The sequence below is a fragment of the Danio aesculapii genome, chromosome 21, assembly GCF_903798145.1.
Source record: "Danio aesculapii chromosome 21, fDanAes4.1, whole genome shotgun sequence".
Classification (NCBI taxonomy): Eukaryota; Metazoa; Chordata; class Actinopteri; order Cypriniformes; family Danionidae; genus Danio; species Danio aesculapii.
Genome location: NC_079455.1, coordinates 2,325,438 through 2,339,143, shown reverse-complemented (window position 1 = coordinate 2,339,143; position 13,706 = coordinate 2,325,438). Strand labels below are relative to the sequence as shown.

The 13,706-nt window shown below is 39.8% G+C and overlaps 1 protein-coding gene across 3 annotated transcripts in view; it reads right to left on the bottom strand.

The window, feature by feature from the left end:
• Positions 1-13,706, bottom strand: part of camk2a (calcium/calmodulin-dependent protein kinase II alpha) — a 71,594-nt gene that overhangs the window by 37,934 nt on the left and 19,954 nt on the right. For all 3 annotated transcript variants that reach the window (XM_056446556.1, XM_056446555.1, XM_056446557.1), the window contains exons 3-4: positions 1,251-1,310; positions 583-637 (exon numbers count right to left, since the gene is read on the bottom strand). In XM_056446556.1, coding sequence (XP_056302531.1) covers positions 583-637; positions 1,251-1,310 — 115 coding nt within the window. The remainder of the gene's footprint in view (positions 1-582; positions 638-1,250; positions 1,311-13,706) is intronic.

Sequence of the window (13,706 nt, the reverse complement as noted above, 5' to 3'; positions counted from 1 at the left end):
AAGAAACACCCTTATTTCAACATCTGCTATACGCTTTGTACAACAGTTTTTTATATACAGTTGAAGGCAAAATGATTCGTCTTCCTCTGATTTTTTTCTCCTTCGTCAAATATTTCCCAAATGACGTTTAACAGAGCAAGGAATTTTTCCTATCACATTTTTTCTTCTAGAGAAAGTCTTATTTGTTTTCTTTCAGCTTTAATAAAAGTATTTTTTATTTAAACCATTTTATGGTCAATATTATTAGCCCCCTTAAACAATACTTTATTTCTATAGTCTATACAAGGACATGCTTAATTACCCTGACATGCCTAACTTTAACCTAACTATTCTAGTTAAGCCTTTAAATGTCACTTTAAGCTGAATGCTAGTATAATGAAAAAATATCTAGTCAAATATTATTTACTGTCATCATGACAAAGAGTAAATAAATAAGTTATTAGAAATGAGTTATTAAAATTATTATGATTAGAAATGTGTGAAAAAAATAATCTCTCTGTTTAACAGAAATTGGGAAAAAAATATACAGGGGGGCTAATAATTCTGACTGTATATCTGGTATAGTTGGTCAGAAACACTTACAGGTCAAAGATGAGGTAGTGGTGGCCTTCCTCTGAGATGCTGTCATGCAGACGCACTGGAGATGATTTCCGGTTGTGTTTTGGATGGAAAAGAGGGAAAAATTGACATTTTTACAAAACAAGGACATTTTTATGTGTCTTTTCTAGAGATTGTTCTTCCCGACAGATTTGCTACAATGATTTGCTCCACAATGTTTCACAATAATAGCAGCAGATTGCTGGAAAACTACAATCTGCTACTGATATGAACTACAAATCCCATCATGCACCTCACACACACACCAGTTCCAGTCAGGACAGGTGGCAAAACAACATAAACTGTAAAACAAAGCAAAGGTCAAAATCAAGGCACGACAAGGAAAACACTTCATAAATGCTCATAGACTGTGTGTGTGTTGGAGAAGGAGGTGTTTATATAGTCATTGTGATCAGTATGATGAGCTTCCAGGGGTGTGTGTGCAATCAGAGAGAACTGGAACAGGTCAGTAGCAGATTGTAGCTCTCCAGCGATCTGCAACTGCTAAATCGATCATGACACATAGAATCTGTAGAATTTAGACTTTGTACCAAATCTAGTGAGGATAAGGCAGTGCTTAAAATATGTTAAAGATTGAAACGTAACGTAAAAAATAATAAACGTTAGTGTATTTGGGTGGTTGGTTAACTTACCGATATTGGGGTGCTTCAGCAATCTGCAGATCCTAGCCTCCCTGTCCAGCTTCTGGTGGTCTGAAATATATATATTTATATATAAAGACATTTTATTTGGCAAAAATACATCTGTACCTCATATATCACACAGCTTTTGTTATGATGTATATGGAAAAAAACGTTCTTAATTTTGTATTCCTACATACCATAGTAGTTAATTGTGAGTACTATGTTTTTAACATGTAGTTTTTAACATACTACAGTACAGTGTATTAAGCTGTATATTATAATATTAGTGCTGGATAAAGATTTATCACATCCAAAATAAAAATTTGTTTTGACATATACAACCACCGGCCACTTTATTAGGTACACCTGTCCAACTGCGCATTAACGCACATGGAAGCAACTCATATGGCAGCAACTCAATGCATTTAGGCATGTAGACATGGTCAAGACGATCTGCTGCAGTTCAAAGCGAGCATCAGAATGGGGAAGAAAGGAGATTTAAGTGACTTTGAACGTGGCATGGTTTATGGTGCCAGACGGGCTGGTCTGAGTATTTCAGAAACTGCTGATCTACTGGGATTTTCACGCACAACCATCTCCAGGGTTTACAGAGAAAAGTCCGAAGTTAGTACCACTTGAGCATCGTGTCAACGCCACGGCCTACCTAAATATTATTGCTGACCATGTCCATCCCTTTATGGCCACAGTCAGGGGCGGACTGGCCATGGGGAGCTGCCGGTCAATTTGGCCTGCCACCGTGAATCTGGCCTGCCGCGCCAACCCCATCCATGCCACAAACCCCCTCCCCCATTTCACTTTCTAGATCGCATCAGATGTGGCCTGACTGAGAGTAACTTTGGACTGGTTCAAATGAACATGACAATGAGTTTATTATGGGAAGCAGACGGACAAGGAAGGTGAGTGAGTTATTAACGATGTTTATTTACAACACATGAGCACATAAGGAGAACGGAGGAGAAGTGAGTGGAGTCTGGTTGTTCTGATGATCCTTGGTGGCAGGCTGGATGACTGATACTGAGGGAGACCGAATGCACACACCAGAGGGCTTGCGGGGAAGACAGACTGATGACAAACACAAGGCAGACAGGACACCGGGAACACTGGACAAACTAGGAGAGACAGAGAGCAGATAAGTACAATATACTGAGATCGAATGCTAGTGATTACCAGGAGGTGTTCACTCAGAGTCCGCTTCGTAGGAACGAGACCGGACACTGAGTGAAGTGAGGTGTGTGCTTATGTAGTGACTATAAGTGATTGGGTGCAGCTGTGTGTGGTTAATACTCAGGTGATGGTGATCTTTGCGTGATGCTGGTGGAAGAGCCTGGCCAATCCGTGACAGAGTTCACTGTACTCAAATGGCCTCCACAGTCACCAGCTCTCAATCCAATAGAGCACCTCTGGGATGGGGTGGAACGAGAGATTTGCATCATGGATGTGCAGCCGGCAAATCTGCAGCAACGTCGTGATGCAATCATGTCAATATGGAGCAAAATCTCAGAGGAATATTTCCAGTATCTTGTTGAATATCTGACATGAAGGATTAAGGCAGTTCTGAAGCCAAAAGGGGGTCCAACCCGGTACTAGTAATGTGTACTTAATAAAGTGGCCAGCGAGTGTACTTTTATATATATATATATATATATATATATATATATATATATATAAAATACACCCACATGCAAATATTTGAGAAAATGTGTATTTATATTTGATATAAAATATAGAAAATGATATATAAATTGAATTACACACGTTTGTATAGTTTTGTTGTTGTGTATGTGTGTGTATTACATAATACAGACATAATACACACACTAATTATTATATTGACAACTCTTTAATGAATGCTACCAAATACTGCAATATTAACTGATTGATCAAATGTAATAAATACTGTAGTATACTTTAGTTTTACTACAGTAAACTGGTGTTTTGTAGTATAATATACCCTATAGTTGTATAAAACCACAGTATTGGGTGATTTGTTTCTATATTGTAGATGTGTTACTTTAGCAGCTATATAATTACCACAGTATAATGTGTACAAAAGAGCAAGAAAGTTGAATATGGACATGAAAATGACATGTTTGACTGAATTACTGTCAATCTTCAACACTTGATTGCACAGATTTAAGCTTGTCTCATAGCTAAAGTAAAAGAAAAGTTTATTAAACAATTGTTATGTGCTTTTGGGTTTATGAAAGTAATAAAACAGTAAATGTATATTGTATTACATATAAAATATGTATTTTACAAGACTTACAAAAAAATGTGAAGTTGATATCTCAAAAAATGAGCTTTCAGTAAGATTTAGTTTGGCCGCAGTACCAAACATGACCACCATATGGCATTCAGTTTCCATTGGTAACCATACAAGAGCGCCCCCTTTTTATGTCTATGTTTTCGAAGAACGTGAACCATAATTTTTTTTCCAATTATTCATAAAGTAGACATCACATTCTAAAGCAGTCTGGGCAGTTTGGTGGTTTTTGATCTGAATTTAGCCTCTAAAAATGTTTACATGTGGATTAATATAGCAAAGTCTACAAGTTTACAACTCTGATAACTTGTCTTCTCGCAAATTAATAAACTACTGTTGCCCAGTAATACCTATCAAAAATCTGTCACCAGATATGAAAATCTGAAAATGTAAGCTTTCAAATAATATATGGTCATGATTGCTTTACAATATTATGGTTCAAAGCTGTCCCACAGGTCGTAGGGTGACATTAAATGTGTTTTAATCTATTACTCTTCCTACGTAACAAAAAACAGTGGGGAAATATGCATTCAGAAGGCCTGGACCTTTCCAATGATATATAGTTTATCATGATTAGATTAGGATTTTATTAACAATATAGTGAAGTAAACTTAAGCATTGCTAATGGCGGGATGGTGATAGTTAAGGGGTTAAAAGTCCAATAGTGTAAAACAAGCAATCCTGGAATGAACTAGAGAATGCAACAGTAAAACAGATGCAAAAGCTGGCTACTGACAGACATGAGATGTCCAAGAAAACTGATGGAAAGGAGAAAAAAGTCACAAAAAACACATCACAAAGTCCATTACTGCGACCAACAGATTACTTTACTATGGTGTGGTTCAAAAACACCATGGTGTTTGCGATGAGCTTCTGATGAAAGTTCTATTTTGTGTCTAATTCTTGTTTGGAAAATCACCAAGAGCACTTAAATATGCATGACTACATCACTGCCTGAGTGATTCATAAGATAACACATTATATAAAGCTCTATAAAGTGCTATAGCTTGGTCATAAGCGTTGACGTATTATGTCTGTAATAAACTCAAGGCATAGCAGGCTTCAAATTCAACTGTAATTTATTCATTGAAGGACGAATAAAGAAACGAAAACTGCAAACAACACCAATCAATAGCTGTGTTTCCTTAAAAGATACAAATTAAACATGTGCGCAAAACTGGAGTACGGATAAAACATTTGCGAATATGTTTTCGGACATACGGAGGACAGAAGCAGCCTTCAAATGAGACGCAGATTCTGAGTTATAAAAATCAACATGAGGTGGTTTTTAATTAGCAAATTATATAAATATTACAAACGTACACATTAGCAGAACAGCGTGCAGTGCAAGGGTTGATCTTCAGGCAGACAATCTGGCAACCTGCATGTGTGTCAAGTGGGCAAAGCAGGGGCAGGGTCAAAAATACCTTGAATATGGACCGCATTACCTATTTCTACCACTAGGTTGTTAATCCTATAACCCAGTGGTTCCCAAACTGGGGGTCGCGACCCCTGCGGGGGTCGCAGAATAATTTCAAGGGGTCGCGAGAGTTATTTAAAAATTATGTAATTTTCAGTGATTATAATAAATATTTTTCAGTATTACAAGTGAAAGCTAATATTTTCAGATTTTTAAAAAGATATCACTGATAAATTCATAAAGTATTTAGGACACATTCGGGCAGAATGCATCTTTGTACTTGGAACGCAGCGCTCAGGAACAGTTAAAAACTGTTGTCATGTCAACTTGCCGCAGTAAACAAAGCCTTCAACGCTTGCCCCGCCTTCGCGCTCTTCTTATTGGCCCACTGCTCTAAGAACTGAACACGAATGATTGGTTAAAATCAGCTGTCAATCACTCAGTCAACGCCTCCTGTCTTCAGATGACAGGAGATACAACCGCGAAAATGTAAAGCGCTGAAGACGAGAGAATGAAAACAACACTGACAGATTTTGTCTTAGAAACACCTAAAGCTACAAATATTGGCACATCTGATTACTGATCATGTGCTGAATGTTAATCCACCAGCTATACTTATTGAAGAGTGGATAAAAGACCTCCATTGGCTTCAAGTCTGCTATGAAAATGACTAGCATTCACTGTAAAGTCTGTGGGATATCTTTTGGGATATCCGTCCGTGTATCTTTTGGTCACTCAATAATGTTATAAAAATGTCTTTTCTTGTGATAACGGGATTTCATTGAGACATATTTTCCTCACGCATGCATATTTATTTTTTTGCTTGTTAGTTTTGATTAGTGTTGATTTTCAAATGCAATAAATCTGTTTATAAAACTTGTAGTAACAGTGCGATAATTGGTGGGAGCCACTAAATTTTGGCTGGTGCACCTACATTTTTAAAGTTCGAAGCACCAGTGTTACCAAGCAAAAATGTTAATTTCGAGCCCTGTAATCTATAGTCAATATAGTTAAGATATTGTGAACAGCTTAAAAAAAGCTATTTTTATTGTTTGTATATGCTTTGGTAGTGGGGGGTCGCGAGTTCTTGACGATCTTACAATGGGGGTCGCGGGTTTAAAAGTTTGAGAACCACTGCTATAACCTACATACTGCACCTTTAGGGCTCTATTTTAACGATCTAGGCACAAAGTCTAAAGCGCATTGCACAAAAGCCCTAAGGGTGTGTCCAATTCCACTTCTTTTTCTATTTTAAGGATGGAAAAATACGCTCTGCGCCCCAGCGCATGGTCTAACAGGGTTGTGCTTATTCTCTTAATGAGTTCTGAGTGTGTTTTGAGCATAACGTGCATTAAACCAATCAGAGTCTCATCTCACATTCTCTTTAAGAGTCAGTTGTGTCGCGCCATGGTGCATTTGCTATTTACATGGCGGACTTTGTAAGTGTAAAAACTGAACGATTCACTAGCGAGAAAACAGTTAAACAGAGCATTTGCAGCACGAGGATAAAGAACGAGCCTCCTCCATTCAGCCTCTTTACTTTCTCTTTACTTTAGTTTTACTCTTTACTCCTTTACTTTTGTGGATAAAGAAACGGTGGAAACTCACTCTGCTGAAGACATCCAGTAGCCTACATATTTAATTTAGTTTTAGTTTAATTTCGCTAAATTCAGTTCTAATTTCCAGCAAGCAAATAAATTAACAATAATAACAAGTTATATGCTCACGTCCTGTTCTTATGCCCCAATATGGTGATGCATACGTCTCCAAAACCCAACAGGAGGACACATCAAAGCTTGTTTTTATTCAAACAAATATAAATATGCAGATAATATTACCTATGTATATTTTTTAGACCACATTATGTGCAATGTATATACTGTAAATTTTCTTTTTCTTAAACTCTACTATTTTTTATACATTTTTTATTTTTATATTTTTTTATATTAATGTTAAGCACCTTGGGTCTGAGAGTAACGCAATTTCGATTCTCTATATGTCTTGTACATGTGGCTGAATTGACAATAAAGCTGACTTTGACTTTGACTTGACTTTTGATAATCAATAATACTTATAATAACGTTATAACAATGCAAAATGTCATGAATAAACTGATTACACCATAGCTGGATTCCAAAGCACCCCAAGGTTAACTAGGTTCATTAGGTTAACTAGGCAGGTTAGGGTAATTAGGGAAGTTATTGTATAATGATGGTTTGTTCTGTAGACTATCAAAAAATATATAGCTTAAAGGGGCTAATAATACCCTAAAATGTTTTCAAAAAATTGAAAACTGCTTTTATTCTAGCCGAAATAAAACAAATAAGACTTTCTCCAGAAGAAAAAATATTATCAAAAATACTGTGAAAATGTCCTTGCTCTGTTAAACATCATTTGGGAGATATTTAAAAAAGGAAGAAATTCTGACTTCAACGGTATATATTTTTCCTTTATAACCTTTATAATAACATTTTAATCCTTTAATCTTTTTATATGTAAAGATATTAGTGCATGGTTTCCGCTACATTCATTCTTCCATGGCAGGGCGCCTACGCCAAAATTGATCCCGCCACGGCTACATTACAGCTTCTCATTCAACACATTCAGTCGTGTTTTTTTTTAATAGCTGGTGATAATCGCACCAAAATGTATTAAAAAGTAACGAATTATAACAGCGTGAACTTTTCTGTAACCATAGTAGTGCTGTGCGTTATTTGTTTAACCCTTTAAGGTTACGTGCTGACTGACTGACTGGCTGACTGACAGGTGCGTGATGCGTGAGGCCAGCAAACACCACGTATAGCCGTTTCACTTCGCATTAATGCCGCTCTGTAGGTCTATTGGAGGCATTCATAAATATTCCTAGCAAATCAAATAAATGCTGGAGACAAACTCGTTACATAAACGCACTAAATCGCACTTCAGCAGCGTTTATTTAAGAGCGCACAACAAGATCTGCGCTTGAGCGGCTTATATTTGAGGGGGCGTGCAAGAAGTTTTGTGCACGAGCAGAGAAAATCGGCGTGCGAGCAAAGAGATTAGCATGCTCGTCAGCTATTACATAAATGCGATCGAGTAATGCTGCGCTCACGACATTTGTCAATGAAATAACGCCACAGGTAGTTGGTAGATCTGTGTAAAAAAGGCCTGCCGCCACAGCTGGAAAAAATCCTAGAGGAAACACTGTAGAGTATTGCTGTACATCCTGTGTGTATTAAGCAATGTGTACGTGTGTTTTAGACTTGTATAGACGTATATAACAAATTTTAAATTACCAAAACTCTGTCATTGACTTCAGACCAGCTTTTAGTTTCAGTTTCTATTTCAGTTCCACAAAATACCAATGCAACAACAATGCGCCTTAACACATCTCCTTTCTAGACCAGCACACCCATGAGTCCACAAAGTAGTGCAAATGGATTTGCTGTTTAAACAACACAGCGCAAAACATGAAAATGAAACCTGCGCTCGTATGAAAATAGCATTACACTAGCAACAAACTACACGCCTTGTGCAGTGGGTGTATGACAGGGCCCTTAAAGTGAATATCCCCCAACATCGACAAGACAAAAGGAATAATCCAGAAGATTCTCTACGATCTCAGGAAAAGGGATTCAATTAAACCAAATGCAGAACAATGAGGCCCCAGGGCCAGAGGGTTTCTGTGTCGAGCTCTACAAAAAGTTCTGCTCACAACTTGATCTCATTGCTGCTCAATTACACAGTTGAACAATCAGAGTTACTATAAGGCCTCAAGCTTCTCATTATAGTTTCTATTTTTCTATTAAAAGTCAAAAATATGATCTGAAATCTACTGAATAGGATATATATATTTAATTGCACACATAAACGGCCTGCTTTCTGATAGACATGATTCGTTAGATGAGTTCTTTACCTCTGTTATGTCAAATAAATTATATTCTCAACATTTCTCTTGGTTCAGATGCAGTGAAGGATGCAAATTATTGTCTGTTTCCACAGCCATAGCACTCTCAATCATTAATTTTCCTTTAGCTTAGTCCCTTTATTCATGAGGGTCACCACAGCGGAATGAACCGCCAACTTATCCAGCATATGTTTTACACAGCGGATGCCCTTACAGCTGCAACCCAGTACTGGAAAACACCCAAACACACTCACATATACACACACACTGCGACCAAATTTCATTCTGTCATTCGTTTTGTTTTTCCGCTTAGTCCCTTTATTAATCCGGGGTCTCCACAGCGGAATGAACCGCCAACTTATCCAGCACGTGTTTTTACGCAGCAGATGCCCTTCCAGCTGCAACCCATCTCTGGGAAACATCCATACAAACTCATTCACACTCATACACTACGGACAATTTAGCCTTCCCAATTCACCTGTACCACATGCCTTTGGACTGTGGGGGAAACCGGAGCACCCGGAGGAAACCCACGCGAACGCAGGGAGAACATGCAAACTCCACACAGAAACGCCAACTGACCCAGCCGAGGCTCGAACCAGCGACCTTCTTGCTGTGAGGCGACAGCACTACCTACTGTGCCGACTATGACCAATTTAGTTAATCAATTCACCTGTACCGCATGTGTTTGGACTGTGGGGGAAACCGAAGCACCCGGAGAAACCCACGAGAACGCAGGGAGAACATGCAAACTCCACACAGAAATGCCTACTGACCCAGCCGGGACTCGAACCAGCGAACTACTGAGCCACTGTGTCACCCCGCCACAGCACTCTGTCATTATAATGCCAATATCTATTAAGAACGTGAATGTGGAGTACAATATTACTTTGTTTTGGTATTGACCTATTATTAAACTATACCTCAGCCATTATTTTATGTCTGAAGTTGTAAAAACGTACAGTGGGCAAGAGAGCTTTTTCTTGACCACCGTATACACTACCTGACAAAAGTCTTGTCGTTGAGGGAACTCACGATATATTGCTGTGATCAACACGAGTTCGAATCTGAAATCTTGGTCAAGCGCCACTTTGTCTGGTCATTAAACTAGTTCGAGGGCTTATACCATCAGGATAACAGAGAGCCGATGGATCTATTTCCAGCAATACTTTGTGCGCAGATGTTCGAAAGATCCTTTACCTAACTCGGTAAATGATTTAATCACCTAACAATAGGGCTTTACAGGATTTTCAGCAGGAAAACTAAAGGGCACCTATGGTAAAAAATCTACTTTTCAAGCTGTTTGGACAGACATATGTGCATGTATGGTGTATAGACCGTCATATTGGGGTGATATAAGCACACCCAGTGCTTATTTTTCAATTTAGCAACATAAAAAACGGTGGACCAATTGGAGCGGTTTTGAGATCGACCGCAACTTTACGTAGGAGAGCGGTCCCCCCGCCCACCAATATTGATTGACAGGCGCGTCATCATATCCTCAGTTTGTTGATTCACGTCCGCCATTTTCAGCGTGAGTCGAAGCGATATCACTAAAGGAACACGCTAGCTCTATTTTAAGATGCAAGGCTCATTGGGCTCAACACAAGATCAATATTCTCCACATTATCGCTCTAATCAGAATTATTGGTTGTATCTTTAGGTAGGTTTGCAAACATGTGTACTTCTCATTGAGTCTACCTTATACTTCAGCCGTTTGCATTTCTCACGATCCCAGAAGCTCCCTGTGATCTTAACTAGCATGCGTTTTAGAATTCTAAACATCGGTTTCTATCAGGGTACACTCAAGTCGACGGCTGGGCGCCGCGGACCGCTGCAGAAACCTATGTTTAGAATTCAAAAATGCGTGGCGCGACGATTCGGGACACTTCATGTTTCTGGTGCGCCACAGAGAGTGTCTGGTGTGCCGTGTCGGGGCTTCGAGCGGCGCATCCGGTGCCTCAGTCAAAGTTAATTCAGTGTGCGTGGTTATTAGTTTCTGTGTACAAGCTCGGCACTTGAAACTAGCACACAGTTGGCTGTAAAACTGTACAAAGACACAAATGATTTTGTACTCTCTGCTTGGTCTGTGTCAGAGTCGTACATGTACAACTGAATGCTGATCCTCTCACTCCAGCTTCTTCTCTCAGTCTGCCTGTCAGACTCTGTTGCAAACGCAGAGCGGGTGAGATTATGGCTCCGCCCCCTTGTTACGTTGGCAGGAAGCCGAAACTAATTTACATGTGAAGCAACACACCCCTAAATCAGCGAGCTGTGGACACGCCCCCAACATGACACTTTTTAACACATTATAATAAAAAAATCTGAATTGTGTTTTAAACTGAACCTAAACTGGCACACTCAGAAGAGCCATCATATTAATATTAAATCATAAAAAAGAGGTAAACTATGTGCCCTTTAACTAATTGCCTCACAAGACTCTTTCCATGACTCCCGGGTGATGAGCCCATCTTATGGGACATCCAGCCAAAATGCACACGTTTATAGAGATCTCTGGAAATGAATGCATCAAATGAAAGGCAATCTCTTGAAATGCTACAACTAATGGCGAGTTCAGACTGCACGATTTTCAAAGTAGTAAAGTCACAGATGTTTTCACACTGCATGACTATCTGGGCTAGCGTTTTGCCGCTGCTTTGTTTACACTGCAAGATGGATCGGCGACAGGGGGTTTCACATTGCATGACTTTATAATAGGAAGAATCGCCGACAACTTCGTCCAAACTATGCCTCACAACCAACAATACGCTCTTTTGTTATTAACCACATAATGAGAAAGAAAATGTACACATTTGCTCACCTGGGTTTAAAGGGATTTAGCAATTTCTCCTCAACATTCAGAGAGCCACAGCGAGTGCGAGCTGTTCACATCCCAGAAGACTGAAATCTGGAGGACATTTGAGTACAGTAACCTCACGTAACCTGTCATGTCTGAGAAACAAGATGATTTGAGGTCTATAAGAGCACCACGGGAAATAGCTAATACAAAAAGTGCGCATTGTGGTCATAAAGCGACTGGCACGATCGGCAACAATACTCAGGTTGACTATTGTGCTTCCATGATGCTCACTTGGTACTAGAGGGAGCAAATTGTGCAAAGTAATATAACCACACAATTACACGAGCAACAGGAAACTGAGCTCTTGATAGAAGGCAGGATGGATCCATGTTGTTTAAACCAAATTCTTCCACTCCCATCCTAATGTTGCAGCAGATATTGGGATTAATCAGAGCAGGAAATACCCTCCAAAGCAGCCAGTTTTGAGCACTTTGGTTTGGAATGACATCAATATGGCGACCATTATTATTTCTTTAAGAGACGATATATCTGGTTTGGAATGCAACGCTAGTCTTAGCCTCAGACATCAAGCAAAGCACCACCAATGGACATTTGGCTAAATGTCTAATGCATACAGCACACCTTTCTGGGAACAGAATGATCAACAGATCATCAGTCATCCTCTGATTGGTTTAAATATACAGGATTTCCAGGAGTGCAGTGTTACTCACTGAAGCTAAGCAGGGTTGAGCCTGGTCAGTAACTGGATGGGAGACCACATGGGAGAACTTGATTGCTGTTGGAAGTGATGTTGGTGAGGCCAGCAGGAGTGCGTGTGAGTTCTAATGCCACAGGTAAAGTGAAGGGGACTCTATACTGTCAGTGAGCGCCGTCTTTCGGATGGGACATTAAACCAAGGTCTTGTCTCTCTGTGGTCATTAAAAATCCCATGGCACTTCTTGTGAAGAGTAGGGGTGAAACCCCGGGTGTCTTGGCCAAATTCCCTTCATCGGCCCTTATCCATCATGGCCTCCTAATCATCCCCATCCACCAATAAGCGAACTAGAGCCGTTGTCCCGTGGCTGCCGTCACATCATCCAAGTGGAGCTGCACATTGGTTCTGGTGTGGAGAGACCCTCCTCATGATTGTGAAGAGCTTTGGGTGGATGGCCATACACAATAAATTCGCTATATAAATACACGTTACATTACAATACAAGTCTGATTAAATAAAAAAGCTGTGCTCATCAATAAACATATATAATGGTCCCTTGCCATAACGTGTTTGACCTTCCTCAGTCTTGATTTTTCAGTGCAATTTGACATGCTTTTTTTTTCTGCGTCCTGATTGGCTGTAGACCCTTGTCAATCAATCTCCTTCGTGCCGTGTCTCCTGTATAGTACAGAATGCATTCAACTTGCCAAATTTGCATAGGTTTTCTTATATAAATCATCAAGTTTTCTCCCCAACATACCCCATAATGTCGGTGAAACATTCTGCACTGTCAAAGGCACCCACAGTAGAACCCAAAAGGCAGAGGAGGATGCTAACCATCGCACAAAAAGTTGGACTTCTGGACATGCTAAAGCAAGGTAGATGTTACATGAGTGTTTAAACAAGAGAAAGGTGTGAAAATGTTAATGCCTGTCTGAGAAATGAGTATAAAGTGTGTAGTGAGGTGTACAGCTTTTACTGGCAGCTAGCTCTCTGCAACTCTCGTATGGTCGCCCACTAAAACTAAGCAGGGCAGCGCAGGTCAGTACCTGGATGGGAGACCACATGGGAAAGCTAGATTGTTGCCGGAAGTGGTGTTATTGAGGCCAGCAGAGGGCGCTCAACCTGCAGTCTGTGTGAGTCCTAATACCCCAGTATAGTGATGGGGACTCTAAACAGCTCAGTGAGCACCGTCTTTCGAATGAGATGTTAAATCGAGGTCCTGACTCTCTGTGGTCGTTAAAAATCCCAGGATGTCCTTCAAAAAGAGTAGGGGTTTAACCCTGGCGTCCGGGCCAAATTTGCCCACTCTCCTCTGTCCATCATGGCCTCCTAACCACATCATAATTGACTTCATCAC